The sequence below is a fragment of the Salmo salar genome, chromosome 14 (assembly GCF_965601325.2).
Source record: "Salmo salar chromosome 14, fSalSal1, whole genome shotgun sequence".
Classification (NCBI taxonomy): Eukaryota; Metazoa; Chordata; class Actinopteri; order Salmoniformes; family Salmonidae; genus Salmo; species Salmo salar.
In genome coordinates, this window is record NC_138304.1 from 25,279,663 (window position 1) to 25,300,880 (window position 21,218).

General features: G+C 41.5%; 1 protein-coding gene across 3 annotated transcripts in view; it reads left to right on the top strand.

The window, feature by feature from the left end:
* Positions 1-21,218, top strand: part of LOC106569075 (tenascin-R) — a 127,519-nt gene that overhangs the window by 86,787 nt on the left and 19,514 nt on the right. For 2 of the 3 annotated variants that reach the window (XM_045694089.2, XM_045694090.2), the window contains 9 exons: positions 2,062-2,331; positions 2,771-2,974; positions 5,638-5,727; positions 5,978-6,241; positions 8,073-8,339; positions 13,317-13,436; positions 14,080-14,223; positions 19,269-19,388; positions 20,123-20,266. In XM_045694089.2, the coding sequence (XP_045550045.2) occupies positions 2,062-2,331; positions 2,771-2,974; positions 5,638-5,727; positions 5,978-6,241; positions 8,073-8,339; positions 13,317-13,436; positions 14,080-14,223; positions 19,269-19,388; positions 20,123-20,266 (1,623 nt within the window). The remainder of the gene's footprint in view (positions 1-2,061; positions 2,332-2,770; positions 2,975-5,637; positions 5,728-5,977; positions 6,242-8,072; positions 8,340-13,316; positions 13,437-14,079; positions 14,224-19,268; positions 19,389-20,122; positions 20,267-21,218) is intronic. The other variant, XM_045694091.2, reaches the window with a different exon arrangement.

Below are 21,218 nucleotides of genomic sequence, written 5' to 3' on the forward strand. Positions count from 1 at the left end.
AATCTAATTATTGTTGGATCCACACAATTGACATGGAGGCAATTTGATTATTGGGTGTATTTTCAGTTGCTATTTCTATAACGCCCCAAGTCTCTTGTTTTGTTTTATATGGTCAGCAATTAATTAACTGCATTCACTGCCAACACCTTCATTTTACCTTTCTAAATGTGATTCAAATTTCAGAAAGGCACTCACATGGTATTTCTGGTAGAACTTCTTGCAGGTGCGTAGGAACAAAGCGATCATTTCAAAGAAAAGTGAAACCTGCACACTGCTCTTCCTAGTATCACTTTCTTTTAAGCTTACATTTCTACATGTGCAAATCAGTGTTTCTTATCAATTCTGGTTCTCTTTGGTACAAAACTAGACATAACTACCTCGTGTCGTATTAGTGTGAATTGTACATACAGTACCAATCAGAAGTTTGGACACACCTACTCATTCAAGGGTTTTTCTTTATTTTTACTATTTTCTACCTTGTAGAAAAATACTGAAAACATCAAAACTATGAAATAACACATATGGAATCATGTAGTGAACCAAAAAGTGTTATACAAATTAAAATATATTTCATATTTGAGATTCTTCAAAGTAGCCACCCTTTGCCATGATGACAGCTTTGCTCACTCTTGGAATTCTCTCAACCAGCTTCACCTGGAATGCTTTTCCAACAGTCTTGAAGGAGTTCCCACATATGCTGAGCACTTGTTGGCTGCTTTTCCTTCACTCTGCAGTCCAACTCATCCCAAACCATCTCAATTGGGTTGAGGTCGGGTGATTGTGGAGGCCAGGTCATCTGATGGAGCACTCCATCACTCTCCTTCTTTGTCAAATAGCCCTTACACAGCCTGGAGGTGTTTTGGGTTATTGTCATGTCGAAAAACAAATGAAAGTCCCACTAAGTGCAAACCAGATGGGAAGGCGTATCACTGCAGGATGCTGTGGTAGACACGCTGGTTAAGTGTGCCTTGAATTCTAAACAAATCATAGACAGTATCACCAGCAAAGCAACCCCACACCATCACACCTCCTCCATGATTCACGGTGGGAACCACACATGCAGAAATCATCCGTTCACCTACTCTGCGTCTCACAAAGACACGGCGGTTGGAACCAAAAATCTCAAATTTGGACTCATTAGACCAAGGACAGATTTCCACCGGTCTAATGTCCATTGCTCGTGTTTCTTGGCTCAAGCAAGCCTTCTAATTATTGGTGTCCTTTAGTAGTGATTTCTTTGCAGCAATTCGACCATGAAGGCCTGATTCACGCAGTCTCTTTGAACAATTGATTTTGAGATGTGTCTGTTACTTGAACTCTGTGAAGCATTTATTTGGGCTTCAATTTCTGATGCTGGTAACTCTAATGAACTTATCCTCTGCAGCAGAGGTAACTCTGGGTCTTCCTTTCCTGTGGTGGTCCTCATGAGAGACAGTTTCATTATAGCACTTGATGGTTTTTGCAACTGCACTTGAAGAAACTTTCAAAGTTCTTGACATTTTCCAGATTGACTGACCTTCATGTCTTAAAGTAATGATGGACTGTCGTTTCTCTTTGCTTATTGGAGCTGTTGTTGCCATAATATGGACCTGGTCTTTTACCAAATAGTGCTATCTTCTGTATACCACCCCTTCCTTGTCACAACAGAACTGATTGGCTCAAACACAATAAGAAGGAAAGAGAATTCACAAATTAACTTTTAACAAGGCACACCTGTTAATTGAAATGCTTTCCAGGTGACTACCTCATGAAGCTGGTTGAGAGAATGCCAAGAGTGTGCAATGCTGTCATCAAGGCAAAGGGTGGCTACTTTGAAGAATCTCAAATATAAAATATATTTTGATTTGTTTAACACTTTTTTGTTTTCTACATTATTCCATGTGTTATTCCAAAGTGTTGATGTCTTTACTATTATTATACAATGTAGAAAATAGTAACAATAAAGAAAAACCCTGAAATGAATAGGTGTCCAAACCTCTGACGGTACTGTATGCTAACTACCCATATGGATCTCTAGATCATGAACCCTGTCTCCATATTTATCTATGCTATCCCTTACAGTGATTGATGGGCCGACTCAGCTGATAGTGCGCGACGTCTCGGACACGGTGGCCTTCGTGGAGTGGACCAATCCCAAGGCTAAGATCGACCAGATAGTACTGCGTTATGGCCTGGTGGGGGGGGACGGGCCTAAGACCACCTTCCGTCTGCAGCCCACCCTCAGCCAGTACTCCCTGCAGGTGCTGAGACCAGGCTCGCGTTACGAGGTGTCCATCAATGGTGTTCGCAAGGGCAATGAGAGTGGAACCATCTCCACAGAATTCAGTACCGGTGAGGACCGTCAAAAACAGCTGGACCATACAACCAGCTGCTTCTAGATCATTGTGTATGCCATGTTTGATGGATTTAGTGTATTTCATGTGAACACATACAGCACTGTATACATAACTCTACATCCTTCAAATATACTGTACTATTTGTTAAGCTCTTTACATTTTCACGTCTTCCGTTACAAATACATTAAAGAATGCCAAACATGTAGGCCTACTGGAATGCTTTTTAAAGATGTATTCAGGGCAGAAACAATAACATAGCCATCTAAATAAGTGTAGCTTTGAATGTATTATTTTAAATTCTATTATTATCTCTAATTATTTTATATTTCTATGGTCATATCATCCTGTTTTACTATCTAACTGACTGATGAAACTGCATGTGGAAACCATGTCCCACTTCTGATGATTGGTCTCAGTGGCCCCAACATTGTCAGTTCTGTTGTTCCTCTCAGAGATCGACGCACCCAAGAACCTGCAGGTGCTGTCCAAGGCCTCCACCACCCTGGAGCTGGAGTGGGACAACAGCGAGGCGGAAGTAGAGGGGTACCAGGTGGTCTACAGCACCCTGGCAGGGGACCGGTACGAGAAGGTCATCGTTCCACGCAACGATGGTCCCACCAGCAGAACCACACTCACAGGTGGGGATAATTTTAGTTCATGTTACACCTCTGTTTTTAGGACAAAATAATATAATGTGGGGCCTCCGAAGTTGCACAGTGGTCTAAGGCACTGCATCACAATGCTGAGGCACCACTACAGCCTCGGGTTCGATCCCAGGCTGTGTCACAGCCGGTCATGACCGGGGGCCCCATGGGGCGGCACATAATTGGCCCAGCGTTGTCTGGGTTAGGGGAGGGTTAGTCTGGGGGCTATTTCCTTGGCTCATTGTGCTCTAGCGACTCCTTGTGGCAGGCTGGGTGCCTGCAAGCTGACAACGCCTGGGAGTTGGATGGTGTTTCCTTTGACACATTGGTGCAGCTGGCTTACGGATTAAGCGAGCAGTGTGTTAAGAAGCAACACGGCTTGGCAGGTCATGTTTCGGAGGATGCATGACTCTCAACCTTCGTATCGCCCAAGTCCTTTGGGGAGTTGCAGCGATAAGACAAGATCATAACTACCAATTGCATATTACGAAAAAGGGGTAAAAAAAATATATAAGATAACGTTCATGCTTACTATAGTGTAAGGACGTCTGTTGAATAACTGAGCGAGATTCTAATGTCGTGGATTTTATTGAAATTTTATCAAAGTACTGATAGGTTTCCAGACATGAGTTTTCAGATGTCTGTCTTCAGGTGTATGTCTTATGTAAAGGGAATATCAGAATAAGGGAACGCATTGTCTGTGGGATGACAGCTACAGTGAGGGAAAAAAGTATTTGATCCCCTGCTGATTTTGTATGTTTGCCCACTGACAAAGAAATGATCAGTCTATAATTTTAATGGTAGCTTTATTTGAACAGTGAGAGACAGAATAAAAAAAAAAAAATTAAAAAAAACGCATGTCAAAAATGTTATAAATTAATTTGTATTTTAATGAGGGAAATAAGTATTTGACCCCCTCTCAATCAGAAAGATTTCTGGCTCCCAGGTGTCTTTTATACAGGTAACGAGCTGAGATTAGGAGCACACTCTTAAAGGGAGTGCTCCTAATCTCAGTTTGTTACCTGTATAAAAGACACCTGTCCACAGAAGCAATCAATCAATCAGATTCCAAACTCTCCACCATGGCCAAGACCAAAAAGCTCTCCAAGGATGTCAGGGACAAGATTGTAGACCTACACAAGGCTGGAATGGGCTACAAGACCATCGCCAAGCAGCTTGGTGAGAAGGTGACAACAGTTGGTGCGACTATTCGCAAATGGAAGAAACACAAAAGAAGTGTCAATCTCCCTCAGCCTGGGGCTCCATGCAAGATCTCACCTTGTGGAGTTGCAATGATCATGAGAACGGTGAGGAATCAGCCCAGAACTACACGGGAGGATCTTGTCAATGATCTCAAGGCAGCTGGGACCATAGTCACCAAGAAAACAATTGGTAACACACTACGCCGTGAAGGACTGAAATCCTGCAGCGCCCGCAAGGTCCCCCTGCTCAAGAAAGCACATATACATGCCCGTCTGAAGTTTGCCAATGAACATCTGAATGATTCAGAGGACAACTGGGTGAAAGTGTTGTGGTCAGATGAGACCAAAATGGAGCTCTTTGGCATCAACTCAACTCGCCGTGTTTGGAGGAGGAGGAATGCTGCCTATGACCCCAAGAACACCATCCCCACCGTCAAACATGGAGGTGGAAACATTATGCTTTGGGGGGTGTTTTTCTGCTAAGGGGACAGGACAACTTCACCGCATCAAAGGGACGATGGACGGGGACATGTACCGTCAAATCTTGGGTGAGAACCTCCTTCCCTCAGCCAGGGCATTGAAAATGGGTCGTGGATGGACCCAATGGGTCGTGGCTAGAAAATCTGTGGAGGGAGCTGAAGGTTCGAGTTGCCAAACATCAGCCTCGAAACCTTAATGACTTGGAGAAGATCTGCAAAGAGGAGTGGGACAAAATCCCTCCTGAGATGTGTGCAACCTGGTGGCCAACTACAAGAAACGTCTGACCTCTGTGATTGCCAACAAGGGTTTTGCCACCAAGTACTAAGTCATGTTTTGCAGAGGGGTCAAATACTTATTTCCCTCATTAAAATGCAAATCATTTTATAACATTTTTGACATGCGTTTTTCTGGATTTTTTTTGTTGTTATTCTGTCTCTCACTGTTCAAATAAACCTACCATTAAAATGATAGACTGATCATTTCTTTGTCAGTGGGCAAACGTACAAAATCAGCAGGGGCTCAAATACTTTTTTCCCTCATTGTATCAATGCTTTCCTCTCTCCATTTCTGTAACCTTATAAACTCACTGATGTAATAGCGATTTTTACTTTACTGATTAATTATGCGGTTGAAAAAAGGTTAACACAAATCTTAAGAAAACATGATGATGAACAGGGTATTTGGCAAGCCCTTCATTATTAATGCAGTTTTTAATAGGCAGGTCTGTAAGGCTCCATCTGCTTGCTAATTCTTTCTCTTTAATATCATCATACTGTATAGTCCGCCAGGGTATTGCATGGAGAGATTCATTCACATCACCAGCTAATGTTTAATCGTTTTCTATTCACATACTAATTAAAATCAATAGTTGGCCCAGTGTCTTGTGTCTCTCATCGTCCATCTGTCATACTCTCATACACACTCTCTTTCTCCCTCGCTCGCTCTCCTTCTCTCTTCCTCCCTCTCAACCCACAGACTTGTTGCCAGGTACAGAGTATGGCATTGGTATTTCGGCCATGCTTGGCACCAACCAGAGTTCTCCTGCCACAATGAACGCCAGAACTGGTAAGTGAGTTAATCGCCTGGCTCATCTGTGCAAATCAGTGATCTGACACAGAAAATCACAACTACCAGTATCAGTAAACAGAATTTCACCACCATGTTCTCTTTTGTACCCTACGTGTTTTGTTTGTTTGAATTTCATTGAAGCATGAAAAACAGTGTCAAAATACCATTTACTGTATTTAATCTTAAATAGAAATATGTTTATTGGTATGTTGATTATACTTGAACTACTCTTTACTGTGTGTTTCAGGTCTAGATGTCCCCATGGACCTGATTGTGACAGCATCCACAGACAACACCATCACCCTGCTGTGGGGGGTGGTCCAGGGGCCTATCGACCACTACATGGTCACCTACACCTCCTCATCTGGGCTGACCATGGAGGTTACTGTCCCCAAGGACGTGACCACCACCACTCTCAATGACCTGGAGCCAGGCACAGAATACACCATCACTGTAGCTTCCCAGAGAGGCAGGCAGCAGAGCACTGCAGCCACCATCGACGCCTTCACAGGTACTGTAACTGTATTGTACCAGGGCCAAGTAAGTGACATAACTGACATCACATTGTACTATTATTAATAGCAGAGCTAGAAGTAGTCTAACCATATAAACAGTATTTACACCAGGAGTTAACAGGTCAGAGGTTAGTTACCCCTTCTAAGGATTATTTTGGTCTCTGGTCAAAAGTAGTGCACTATTCCATTTAGCTATTCCATTTAGGACACAACCTGTACTGTATCTGCACATGTACCAGTTCCAGGAACCTGACAATATATTGTATTATTAGATTAATAAAATATGTAGTCTATGAATAGCTATTTCTTTTCAAATACACTGGTTAAAGGTCAGCTTATTCAGTGAAGCTCCCACATCACTATACCCGAACAGGCAATTATGAGCTGAAGTGTAGAAATGACTGCGGTACTAGAGAATAGGCTTGCTTTGCATGCAATGTGGAACTACTGTTGGAAAGGTGAATACAAATCAAGCTATTAAGTAGTGTCAATCTTGTGATGCAACAATGAATGTAAATAATTCACAGTTAGCTAACGTGCTCATTACATGTGCTTGCTAATCGCATCACCATCCTTCATCCATTCATCTATCCAGCAGAGAAAATATATTATTTATTGCTTTTTTTTCTTCACTCCATTTATCTTTCCTGTCCCTCTTTGCTTCACACTCCTGTACATCTGTCTACATCAGCCAGCAATCTGTCTTGGTCGTCTTCGTCTTTCCATTGCTTCTTGTTTTGACAACACACGCCTTTCAGCGTCTTTTATTGGTGAATCTTTCAAAAACAGCCAAGCCTCGTTGACGGACGTGTTTTCATCCCATCTCTACTGTAAACATTGACATCCTTCTTTCCCTTTGTGTTCATCATCATTCCATTGTCACTGGTCTCCTACTCTGTGTGTCTGTCATCTTCAGCTCTTCACGTCTCACTGAGAGGGAGAGAGGGAGAGAGCCTCCAGAGAGATCTGTCCATTATTGACCAGACATGCCATCCACTGACTGACTGTCACCTGCCATGTCTGCCTCTAAACCAACTGTCAACTGACTGACTGACTCTCCGCTGCCATGTCTGCCTCTTAACCAACTGTCAACTGACTGACTGACTCTCCCCTGCCATGTCTGCCTCTTAACCAACCGTCAACTGACTGACTGACTCTCCGCTGCCATGTCTGCCTCTTAACCAACCGTCAACTGACTGACTGACTGACTCTCCCCTGCCATGTCTGCCTCTAAACCAACCGTCAACTGACTGACTGACTCTCCCCTGCCATGTCTGCCTCTTAACCAACCGTCAACTGACTGACTGACTCTCTCCCTGCCAAGCCTGCCAATGAACCAGAATCCACTGACTGACTGTCACCTGCCATGCCTGCTTCTGAACCAACCGTCAACTGACTGACTCTCCCCTGCCATGTCTGCCTCTGAACCAGCCATCCACTGACTGACTGACTCTCCCATGCAATGCCTGCCTCTGAACCAACCATCCACTGACTGACTGTCACCTGCCATGCCTGCTTCTGAACCAACCGTCAACTGACTGACTCTCCCCTGCCATGTCTGCCTCTGAACCAGCCATCTACTGACTGACTGACTCTCTCCTGCTATGCCTGTCTCTGAACCATCCATCTACTGACTGACTGACTCTCCCCTGCTATGCCTGCCTCTGAACCAGCCATCCACTGACTGACTGACTGTCCTTTGCTTGCCTGCTTCAGAACCCCAGCACCACCAGCCATATTGACAGTAGATGATCAAATCAAATAAATTCAAATTAAATACAGCCCTTTATGACCATGCAGCTGGTGTCTTTGACCTTTGACTTTCAGGCTTCAGCCCTGTCATTGCGCTCTACTTGTCTGACATCACGTGGGACTCGGTGACGGTGGCATGGAGCGCCCCGGCCCCACCCGCAGACCTCTACATCCTCAGCTACAGCTCTGAGGACGGCACTGACACCTCCAAGGTCACCCTGGACGGATCCAAGACCCGGTCCTCTGTGGAGGGTCTCCTGCCCTCCACACAGTACACAGTCAGCCTTATCACCATACAGGGAGAGGTGACGTCTGAAGCTGTCACAGCCACGCTCACCACAGGTAGGCTACTTATTGTATCTCTGCAAGGGAGACTCTCATCTCTCTCACTAACTTCAAGCACCAGCTGTCAGAGCAGCTGACAGATCATTGCACCTGTACATAGCCCATCTGTAAATAGCCCATCCAACTACCTCATCCCCATACTGTATTTATTTATTTATTTTGCTCCTTTGCACCCCAGTATCTCTACTTGCACATTCATCTTCTGCACATCTATCACTCCAGTGTTTAATTGCTATATCGTAATTACCTCGCCACTATGGCCTATTTTATTGCCTTACCTCCCTTATCTTACCTCATTTGCACACACTGTATATATACTTTTTTTTCTACTATATTATTGACTGTATGTTTGTTTATTCCATGTGTAACTCTGTGTTGTTGTATGTGTCGAACTGCTTTGCTTTATCTTGGCCAGGTCGCAGTTGTAAATGAGAACTTGTTCTCAACTAGCCTACCTGATTAAATAAAGGTGAAATAAAATAAAATAAAAAAGGGAAACAGGGTTGTATTCATTAGTCACCAAATGGACGAAAACAGACTGAGACAGGGAGAAACTACCTAAACTTGTCCAATGACAAAAAAGTTTTCATACGGTGTGCCCTATTGCATACAACCCAGAACTATGCTGAAGGTTCACATGGTTCAATATGGGTCATTCAGGGACAACAACAACACTAAACTACTGACTACTGCAAAACTTCTGCAACGTCGTATACATTGATTGACCACACTCACCACAGGGTGCATTGATGTCTGATTTGGGCTGACGGTTTGCTGACACAAGACAGTTGCTAACGAAGGACAACATTTTCCCATGCTTAGACTTTCCTGTACAAACTTCTCGTACTTAGGATATCAATCAATCAATCAAATGTATTTATAAAGCCCTTTTTACATCAGCCGATACACGTCCCGTTGTATATGATGTACGTGCTTGGAGTTTGTTGTGGTTTGTTCTGTTTGTCAGCAAGTATTCTAGCTCCAGAAGAGAACACCATCCAGACACTTTTATGTCTCTTGCTCATTAAGATGATTACACTCCCAGCTGCACTACTGATGAAACACAGAACCACCTTTCATTTCTTTATTAATGCTTCTGTGTGTAATCCTCTCTTAATTACCCCTGCTTGAACGTGGAGGTGTCGGGAATATTCAGCTGTCGCATCAGCAGGCTGTTACTCACAGTCGCAGCTGCCAAGTAAAAGGAAATATGTATTGTCTGAGGAGGATAGGACAACTCTATAAACACTATGGAGCCACCTGCATACTGCCGTCTGATTACTGCTCTTGTTATTGCGTTGCTATTTTCAGCTTGTTGTTATCAAGCCACGTTATTATATGCAAATTAGCCACAGGGTTGGTGGGCATGCTGTGGTGCCTGGCTGTCTTTGAAGGTTGACATATTTCTTTATGTTTTCAAGTGGCACTTCTTATGCTAAGTCTGAATCAAGGGATGACAACATGTACCATATGTTGTAGTGCAACACATAGGATGCATCCAAAATGGTACCCTATTCCCTATTGAGGGCACTACTTTTGACCAAGGCCCATAGAACTCGGTTCAAAAGTAGTGAGCTATATAGGGGATAGGGTGCCATTTGGGACACAGGCATAGGTGAATGCAGGTTAGACTTATACTATAGAAGCAAATCACATTGCTGCATTCTGTCTTCAGTTTGCCCACATTATGTCACATGAATATTTAGTTTAAATTCAGAGCTATTACAGCAGCCTCAATTGCTGATTGGGAAATAAATAACAAAAATAGGCATACCCCGCTGTTTCATACTAGCAAAATTTAAATGAAGCTGAAGCCTAACTTATGAATTGTCCTCAATGTTGGTGAATAATATTCGTTATTGTAATGGAAATGAGAGGGTGGGGGTGTTGGTTTTACAAAAAACAATCTGTGTTCAGTAGAGAGAACCAATCCCTCTAGCCCTCCCTTCCATAATGGATGCCAACCTTATAAGTCGCTTTAATTAAGAGTCTATTGACGCACCCGTTCACACCTGAGCGTCAATCTAAGTAACATAATAAAAAAATCCCCATCAAAATCTGAGATATCAGGTTTTTGCCTGGGCTGCGTCTCAATCCACCACATCCGCATATGTTGGCCGAGCTACAACGGTGTTTGTCAGACCAAGAGACATCGCGAATATCGGTCTTCTCACTAAAACGTCTGTAGCGTCCAAATGGAAAGGTGGAGACTCTCAGGAACATGATGGTGTTCTCTGTTGTGCTCTACGACCCCCACAAGTGTCATGGGACTCGTCTGAAGGTAACCCGTACAAACAAATGGGGGTAGTATTGTGCCATCAAAAATAAGGGGTTAAATGTGTCCAAAAAAACTAAAAATTTCCTGAGCTTTCTTATATCTCCTAGATATAGGACATACACTTCAAAAACGTATTCCTTATTAGTCTTTTTTTCCATTTATGAATGTGTTATTCAATGTGTTTCTATGGGCCATAGTAGTAAAAGCCAAATTCAATATTTTATCAAATAAATTCACTGTAGCACATTCAGAGATCGATTTATAGCCATTAATCCAAAATAACTCAAATTAAATTACATTTAAAAAAACTTTCTGTTTGTCATAGATGGATGTAATTAATAGAAGTTTCAAGGCGAGGTCCTAATGAGTTCGGGAAGCCAAGCTATAGCTCTGTGGGACGTTCACAGAGATGGGGCAGACGTTTTGATCAAGAGAGACCTTTAGAAAATATGCAAATGTTCTCTCACTAAACATACAACTATGTATTTTACAGTGATAAGGAAGGTGAAATCTTATAGTCATTTTATAATTTGATTATACTATTTAGAAAGCATAAAGGTAATTTCAAGCCTTATTCATAGAGTTTAATTGAATAGAAAATACATCATATAACATGTATCATATTTTCATATTTGTATCATATTTGTACTTCGTACTTGAGCTTCTGTCTTCAAAAGTGACAACACCTCAACAATTTATAACAATGTTTTCCAGAAAGGTAATATTTAAATATTTCTTTGAGTGTGCAACATGACTAGTTGTTGTTTATGGCCCTCTCATGATAAATAATTACTTTTGGTGATTACGTAGATTACATTTTCAATTACATTTAGTTACAATTAACTGGTTAGTACCCCCCATTCCCCAACGACTTAGACTTTTAGAGGTTAACTGTTTGCTCACATTGTCTCTGGTAACCTTTGCTGCCGCAGCAGTAATGGCTCTGGGGACAGAAACAAATCGTGAACTAATCCCTTATGGGTAACAGCACTTGATCACAATGCAAATATCCATCGCTGTTCTCCTGGCTCTGGCCAGCACAGCATGCTATTTACCTACATATTTTATAATGTACCTAATGTGCAGGATAAACACAGTGCTTCTTACACTATGAGAGGAAAATGTGTTCATGTCTAGAAATGCGTTGGTTTTATCAATAAAGAAGTGTCTGTATATACGCTTCATTTAACTTCCACTGCCCTCCAAAAGTTGCTGAATTTCCTCTTCACTTCAGTTTTCTCCTCAATTCAGCCACCTTGGTTGGAGAGAGAGGTAGTGGCAGTGTTCCCTTGAAACCCTTTCCTTTCATATCCGGAAAGCATAGACTTCAAAGTGCTGAAATATATTGAACACACGGAGGTAGCAGCTTCGTAAGAAGGTTAAGTTAAATGTCGAGAGCGTCTTGTATGAGTGTATAGTGTGTGTCTTAATAGCCCTTTCCACTCACAGTCCGTCTTCCCGTATTCAGGTTGAAAATGACGGATTTTATCATTGATAAGCACCTAAATTGGAAAGCAGTGGCTTTACTGTAACATGCTATACAGGATGTCAGAGCTCAGGTTCTTCGCTTCACATCGCTTTATCAGTTTTGTCTGACAGCTGTTATAATCTTGAGCCCAGCATGCGACAAGAAGATGCCCCCATCCCACTAATTGGGCTACTTTTGCACATTTGTTGTTGTCTGAGGAGGGAAATGCTGTAAATTGAGAGGAGTCGATGTGTTCTGAAAGATGAGATGTTGAGCATCATAATAAATACCGCTTTGATGTCATACCACACACACGACTCCAAATATGCACTTAACATTTCCATATGAAAACTATGTTTGATCCACAGTTACAAGGATAACATGCGTTATACCCTGTGTTGTCCTGAACAGAATGAGCCTATGTTTGTCATATTGTGATGAAAATTTGCCGTGGAAAACGCACTTGAATGCACTCATGACTCCATTCTACGCCCACCAAAATTACAATTTGTTTGTTTGAAGTGCCTTTCGGAAGCCTAACACTGTAATATTGTATTTTAAAATGTAGCTAGCCACGTGCCAAAAGAATAAGCTTTGAAATGATGTCCACCTGACTCAGATTGCGATTTAATGGAATGTTTTTGGATTGAGTAAACAACAACAGTAATTGTGTAATGGTAGGGATGCAGGGCTGTGTTCCAAACAAAAAAAATTCAAGTGGGCTTGCTTCAGTTCCTCAATGGCAAAGCTATGAGAGTAAAAAAAACAAAAAACATATAGCTGAAAGCTCTTTACTTTAGTCATAAAAGAGCATTGAAATTACTTAGGAACTGTGTACAGTTTGGAGAGGTGTGTGGCTACTTGAAGGCACCAGTTAGACCTCTCACTCAAACCCTTGTAATCGTTTTTTTTGTATCTTGCACCTTCTCCAAAATGTAAATTATCTTCATATTATGTTACTGAATGTATCCAGAGTATTTTCAGATTTCGTTACTAAGAAATGCTGTGAAAAGTACAGGAAATGTAAAATGCACATACAGTAAAATCAACATTAATGTTTGGATTCAGTCTTGTGTCAGGGGAACTGTTGTGTCTTCACCTTTGGTCTGATAGTTTCACCATAATCTCCAAAGTGTTCTCTCAATTGCTATGGTTTTTAGAGTTATTCAATTTGGCCCAATTTCGACAAGTGTAAGGGGTTAACATGTACTATTATTCTCTGTCGTAGGAATGGACCCACCTAAAGAGATGACTGTGTCATATGTCACTGAAGACTCTGTCATCATATCATGGTTGAGACCTTTTGCCCCCTTTGACAAATACAAGATGTCCTACCAATCAGCAAGAGGTAGGCTAAGACATGTTTTAATGGAAAAGTTACTTAAAGGCCCAGTGCAGCCGTTTTGATCCTAATAACAAATAATTCTGGGTAACAATTAAATAACTTATTGGAATAGTTTTCCATTCAATGGTCAAAAAGAAACAAAAATAGCTTTTTTAGCAACAAAAAAAAACATTTCTCAAGCAAAATGTTTGTCAAGACTGTCTGGGAGTGGTCTGTGTGGGGAGGGGAAGGGCGCCAAAGAGGTGCTTTAAACACAGCGTGGATCAATCCACCAGAGCGGAGGGGCTTAATGGGAGATATTTGTAACCTGAAAACGAGCTATTATTGGCAGAAAGGTTTGGAACTTGCTTTGTTATTGGTCTAATGCCCACCAGGCAAGCCAAAACTCCATCCGTGCAAAACCTGCTGATTAGAAGGTCCTGTGTAGATTGTATTTTCAACCAGCAACTATTGGGAAATAAAACTGATCACTTTTTCCACCCCTTTACAGTGTTAGTCTCCTCAGTTGAAAATGTTACATTTGACTGCACTGGGCCTTTAAATAAAATACCCAACTGTTATTCCATGGTCTCGTGGAGGAAAGATAGCATGACAGCAGTAACAGTGCGAAATGAGATTTAAATACTTTTTCTTTCATTATCCTCAGGGCGAGTGGACAGCATCGCGATTGACAACGACGTGACCAACTACACCCTGTCCAGCCTCCACCCGGCAACAGAGTATGAGATCAACCTGAACGCCGTGAGTGGAAGCCAGGAAAGCAAGTCCATCACCACCAGTGTCTTCACAGGTCAGTATGGTCACCATAAGGAGCAAACTTCGATCTCAGCCACAATGCCACTATGCCCCTGTACATTTTTACTGGTCCAAATGTACATTGTATTATTATGGTACATTGTATTATTATTAATATCATTTTTGTATCCACATTCCACTCCACATATTATTCCATATACTACACTAAATGTTTTGGTACCCCTCACCCCTTACTATCTCAGCCACAATGCCACTATAGAAAGTGACTATGTAAAGAGACCGCACAATTTGTCAAATGTTTTTGCTCCAAAAGTCAATGCACACATTGTGTACATATTGTATTTATGGAATCTTTGTCTCCACATCCTGCACAATTCTACAGAACAACTAATGCAATTTTGTTTTGTTCAATAATTTAGCTTGTATACAAAAATAATAGCTAGCGTTGTTATTATATATCTGCGCCTAGGGGTCTGAGATGGGGGGACAAAATGTTCTGGAGTCAGACATTGCCTATTTCAAAGATAAATGGAATGTTCTGTCTTTTCAGTGAATTTTATTCCTAGCGCCAACTCTGTGGAACGCTTACATCGCCAGCTGCACACTGAGAAATTGTGTTCCAACACAGACATACAGACAGTAGAATAATGTCTGGCTACCTGCCTCTCATTGCTGCCGCAGTGAATGTAGTTACTGTTACCCCCTTGACCTTATAATTGGTAGCCTCTCCTCCTATCTGTCTCTGCATTTCCTCTGTCAGTATATCAGTCAGTCAGTCAGATAGACCTCTCAGCATTGATCTATATGAGATGTGAGATATATTTCACTGCTAGTGAACCACCAGAGAGAGGTGTGTAGGCTGCAGCAGCTCCTCTGTGTGTGAAGTGAACTCCACTAACCTGGGCTTAACCAGCTCTCCACTGCATGCATAATCATTCAGCTGATCCTGAAGTGCACCACCGCATACTGATGAGCCAGTTAGAGATTTCTGCTCCAAAATCAGCAGGCTCATACATAACTAGAGAAGAGAGACAGAAGAGAGAGACAGGAGAGAGAGAGAGGCAGAGAGAGAGACAGAGAGAGAGACAGAGAGAGAGATGGATAGAGTGAGAGGTAGAAAGAGCACAAATTCAAGTGTCTCTGCTTGTGCTACTATCCACCTTTAAAGCGGAAGAAAGTGCTCTGCATTTGCCAACTCTTCTTATAATGAAGCAGGGCCCATGGTGCTGCTACTGTAATAGCTCCAGGGGATAGCCTGGAGAAATAAAATGCCAGAGTGGCATCATTAAACCTGTTAGGGACAGACGTTCCGCTAGCGGAACGCCTCACCAATATCCAATGGTATAGAGTGGCACGAATTACAAATACCTCAAAAATGCAAAAACTTCAATTTTTCAAACATATGACTATTTTACACCATTTTAAAGACAAGACGCTCCTTTATCTAACGACATTGTCCGATTTCAAAAAGGCTTTACAACGAAAGCAAAACATTAGATTATGTCAGGAGAGTACCCAGCCAGAAATAATCACACACCCTTTTTTCAAGCTAGCATATATGTCACAAAAACCAAAACCACAGCTAAATGCAGCACTAACCTTTGATGATCTTCATCAGATGACACTCCTAGGACATTATGTTATACAATACATGCATGTTTTGTTCAATCAAATTCATATTTATATCAAAAACCAGCTTTTTACATTAGCATGTTTTGTTCAGAACTAGCATACCCACCGAAAACTTAATTTACTAAATTACTCACGATAAACGTTGACAAAAAACATAACAATTATTTTAAGAATTATAGATACAGGACTCCTTTATGCAATCACGGTGTCCGATTTTAAAATAGCTTTTCGGTGAGAGCACATTTTGCAATATTCTGAGTAGATAGCCCGGCCATCATGGCTAGCTATTTTGACACCCACCAAGTTTGGCACTCACCAAACTCAGATTTACTATAAGAAAAATTGGATTACCTTTGCTGTTCTTCGTCAGAATGCACTCCCAGGACTTCTACTTCAACAACCAATGTTGTTTTGGTTACAAATAATCCATAGTTATATCCAAATAGCTCCGTTTTGTTCGTGCGTTCAAGTCACTATCCGAACGGTGACGCGCGGACGCATGTCGTGACAAAAAATTTCTAAATATTCCATTACCGTACTTCGAAGCATGTCAAATGCTGTTTAAAATCAATTTTTATGCGATTTTTCTCATAAAATAGCGATAATATTCCAACCGGGAGACGTTGTATCCGTTCAAACACTGAAAGTAAAACATGGAGTAGTCACATGCACGTGCGCAACAGTGTCATTGTTCTCAGAAGTACCACTCTCCAAAACCCCTGCTGTTTTTCGCCCAGAGACTGCAGAGCTATCATTCAACGTTCTGGCGCCTTCTGAGAGCCAATGAAAGCCTTAGAAAATGTCACGTTACAGCAGAGATCCTGTATTTTCGATAAAGAGGCTATAGAAGGACAAGAAATGGTCAGACAGGGCACTTCCCTTATAGAATCTTCTCAGGTTTTGGCCTGCCATATGAGTTCTGTTATACTCACAGACACCATTCAAACAGTTTTAGAAACTTTAGGGTGTTTTCTATCCAAATCTACAAATTATATGCATATTCTAGTTTCTGGGCAGGAGTAATAACCAGATTAAATCGGGTACGCTTTTTATCCGGCTGTGAAAATACTGCCCCCTATCCCTAACAGGTTAAATTAATTTAAGGATTGGACCCTTTTTTTCAATTTTAGCCTAAAATGACATGCCCAAATCTAACTGCCTGTAGCTCAGGACCTGAAGCAAGGATATGCATATTCTTGATACCATTTGAAAGGAAACAATTTGAAGTTTGTGTAAATGTGAAATTAATGTAGGCGAATATAACACATTAGATCTAGTAAAAGATAATACAAATATATATATATTTTTTTGTTATTCATCATCTTTGAAATGAAAGGCCAATATATGACTTAGGAATCTAGGCGCAATTTAGATTTTGGCCACTAGATGGAAGCAGTGTACGTGCAAAGTTTTAGACTGATCCAATGAACCATTGTATTTCTGTTCAAAATGTTGTATCAAGACTGCTCAAATGTTCCTAATCGGTTTGTTAATACATGTTCAAGTTCATAACTGTGCACCGTCTTCAAACAATAGCATGGTATTATTTCACTGTAATAGCTACTGTAAATTGCACAGTGCAGTTAGATTAACAAACATTAAATCTTTCTGCCCATATCAGTTATGTCTATGTCCTGGGAAATGTTCTTGTTACTTACAACCTCATGCTAATCACATTAGCCTACGTTAGCTCAACCGTACCGCGGGGGACACACCGATCCTGTAGAGGTTAATTTATTTGTATTGTATTTTTTTTTACACTTGAATAGAATACACATGCTTAGTAAATACATATTTGCTGCTACATAACACCCCAAATACACAAAAAAAAATCTCAATTTTCACTACAAAAAGGTGCTATATGGAACCAAAAGGGTTCTTTGACTGTCCCCATACGAGAACCCTTTGAAGAACCTCTTTGAGTTCCAGGTAGAACACTTTTTGGTTTCATGTAGAACCCTTTCAACAGAGTGTTCTACATGGAAGCCAAAAGAGTTCTACCGGGAAGCAAAAAGGGTTGTCCTGTGGGGACAGCCGCAGGATCCTTTTTGAGAAAAAAAATCTATGAGTGTTCAGTATCACAGTGTAATTAAAAACGAGAAAAAAGCACACAATACTATTTCGTAGTTATAGAGTTTACTTTTCTAATAACTTATTGTCAGAGGAACACTAGAACTCTGCTAACGCAGACGCTATGATGAATCTCAGGCCGTGTTTCACAAAGTGGTGTGAAGGAGCATTATAGGACAAATGGCAGGGCTCATTAAAACAGGGTCATAGCCTGAAGAATATCATTCCACTGTGGTGTGATTCAGCAAGAGCGAGATAAAACATATTATGGAGAGAGGCGCTCGCTCAGACAAATGGGGCGCAGAGGGTTACCTTCTATATGAGAGAGAGATGAGAATTTGATAAAAGTGCCTCGAAATCCAGATTGTCAGATGAGAAGCTCTGCCCCGAACTGGGCTGGCGCCCCACTTGCAGGCCAGAAGCACAAACACAGTCAACTTGTTAAGATCCTTCGCACTAAGGGAAAGTTTTCTGCAGTCGCTGGAGAGTCCTGCCTGCCGGGTAGCGACCGTTGTCAGGCACCGAGGCGCTAGCTGCAATACCAAAGGTAATGAGTGTCCACGATTCACTGTCAACTGTCCAGCTGATGGCTGTGGCCGGGACAGAGACGTACTGTGGCTCAGCAGACTCTGGGTGTATGTTTCTGCATTGTATTGATACTGTAGCTGACCAGCATTCAAACAGGCAGGGCAATGTGTAACACTTTACTTGAAGGGTACCAAGAACTTCATAAAACATTTTTACCCCATAAGCTACAGTACATACTTTAATTTATACAATGCTTATGTAGGCTTCTGCTTATGGATGTGGTATAAATGGGGTATTGAATGTGTGCTGAAGTCCTTGGATACCCTTCAAGTAAGGTTTTGGTCTGGTTGGGGCACATAGTCAGCCATATCATAACTACACAGAGATTGATGATTACATTATTACATGCTTTGACTGATTAAGTAGTTTCGGCTTATTCAATCTAATCTAATTACATTTTATTTCATTTAAAATTGTCAGCTTTCATTGGATTCAATTAAATATTTAAAGTAATGAGTGTAATTAAACCCATTCTATCCACGGTGCGAGATGTGAGGCAGTGTGATTATGATTCCTAGATATGATCTTAGCTGTTACCCAGTAATGAGGATGTGGTCTAGAACTATTAATGTTTGGATGCAAGCTGTTTTCTTCTGTGTTCTCAAGAATGGTTCTTGCGGTACCATGTGGACTATATACTTCTCTGCAGAAGTATACAGTATAGTCCACATGGTGGTCTGTAATTGGAACATACAGTAAATGGAATTTAGTAAAGTGATGGGGTGGGATCTGTGAACCACTCTGACCCACCTTTTTATATTCATCTCTCTCTTTCTCTCTTTGATACAGCGATGGACATGCCAATGGAACTGACAGCCCTCAACATTACCCCACAAGGAGCTTTATTGCAGTGGAACCCTCCTCTGTCCAGCGTTGACAACTACGTGCTCACCCTCACCTGCAACCAGGGTAGGCAGACTTATTCTCTTCTCACAAACTATGTATCTCCGCCACAGGGCTGGAGCGTGTGGACTCCTGCCAGGTCGACTCTGAGAGAAAGTCTAGCTCTGTGTCCCAAATGGCACCCTATTACACATAGAGCTCTGGTCAAAAGTAGTGCACTATATTTGGAATAGCCTGCCATTTGGGCTGTGGCCTAGGACAGCTACTTGGAAATCAGCTCAGACATCAACCTGTTAGTCGATGCCGCTTTCATCAATATGGCCACAAATGATGGTTCTTCAGCAACCTCTTGCCAATGTGCTCTATTGACTCTTTAGTGTGTTCATTAAGTGTAATTTGTCATTTACTAATCCAGACTCATCTAGGCAATAACATCTTGGCAGAAATGGTTTGTTAACCTGTTACTTTTCATCATCAACACGGAACCTATTTCTAAGGATATAGTAAGCCATTCATTAAACAGGCAATTTATCTAGATTGGTTATACAAAGTTTAGTCGCGCAAGCAAATAAGAAATTGTGAATTTAAGTGAAATTGATTTCAGCAACATGCAATTACACCTGACCAATAATAACAGCCATAGGAACCCCAATCGACCAACGCTGACCATGACTGTGCATATCCTAGGCAACTGTTATAAATTCAAATTGTTTAATGTAATCATAAATGCCAGGTTTGTTTACAATCTCATGTATTCCCCTATTCTAATGTAAGTATTTGTGTTCCTCCTTCTCCTTAAGTGACAGCCGACACCTTCCTGGTGGAGGGTGGGAAACAGGAGCACCAGCTCACTAAGCTCTTGCCTAGCACCACCTACTCTGTAGCCCTCTATGCTACCAAGGGACCCCTGACCAGTGGAACGGTCATCGCCAACTTTGCAACACGTATGTTACGTACTTTACTTGCTTAGCTACTTACTGTTCCACCTACCCATTCAGAACTAGCCCACAAAGACTACTGAGAGCAAGGCAAGCTACTTAAAACTCCTTGAAACGTACTTCGATTCAATTAACGTGTGCCCTCTCACATCTCTTAGTTAAAGTGTGTCTAATTAGCAACAGGAATAATTTCCCCTCTCATTGAGGCCCTTGCAGTGTGATCACTGACTGACCACGTATCTAATGCTGGTATACAGTGTCATATTAGGACAACCTCAGTCTCATACATAAAAATAAAAAAATCTCAGTTGCCAAGACTGAGGCTGTCCTAATATGGACACCGTACTTCTAGCTAACGACCTTCACAAGCCAATCATATCATACCTACTCCACTTTAGGGAAGGGAAAAGAGGAGGGGAGGAAGATGGTGTAGATTAGCAGAGTTGGGGCTCTGGGCCAGGTTGCATAAAACATCTTAAGTGTTTCCCTTAAGGAATAATGTTCCCTTACCTAAGTTAAGGGTGTTGCATAGAGCCCCTCAAATATTTCATTAGGTAAGGGCATAATTTAAGTTTTTACTGTGGTTTGAAGGCATATATGGCAGAAAGAGTATCAGGTTGCCATAGAGAAGACCTGATTCACTGAATGAATCCTCTCATCCAAGAGATTACATTTATTTTGTGATCGCAAAATAGAACTTCCACAATCAAGACAGGAGAAACAAATTGATTCAGAAGATAATGAAACACGTTTTTTTTGTTACTTTTTTCTGAACTTGTTTCTATTACTTTCTAGCACGTCAAGTTAGCAGAGTAGGTAGCTACCTAGACACATTGCTATGCAGCCATGGATTATGCACCTTTCATTGTTTAGCTATCTAGCTTGCTGATGGATGTTTTCTTTTCGAAACCAGGGTAGAGGAAAGCAACATTCACCTCCACAAATGCGTTTTACATTG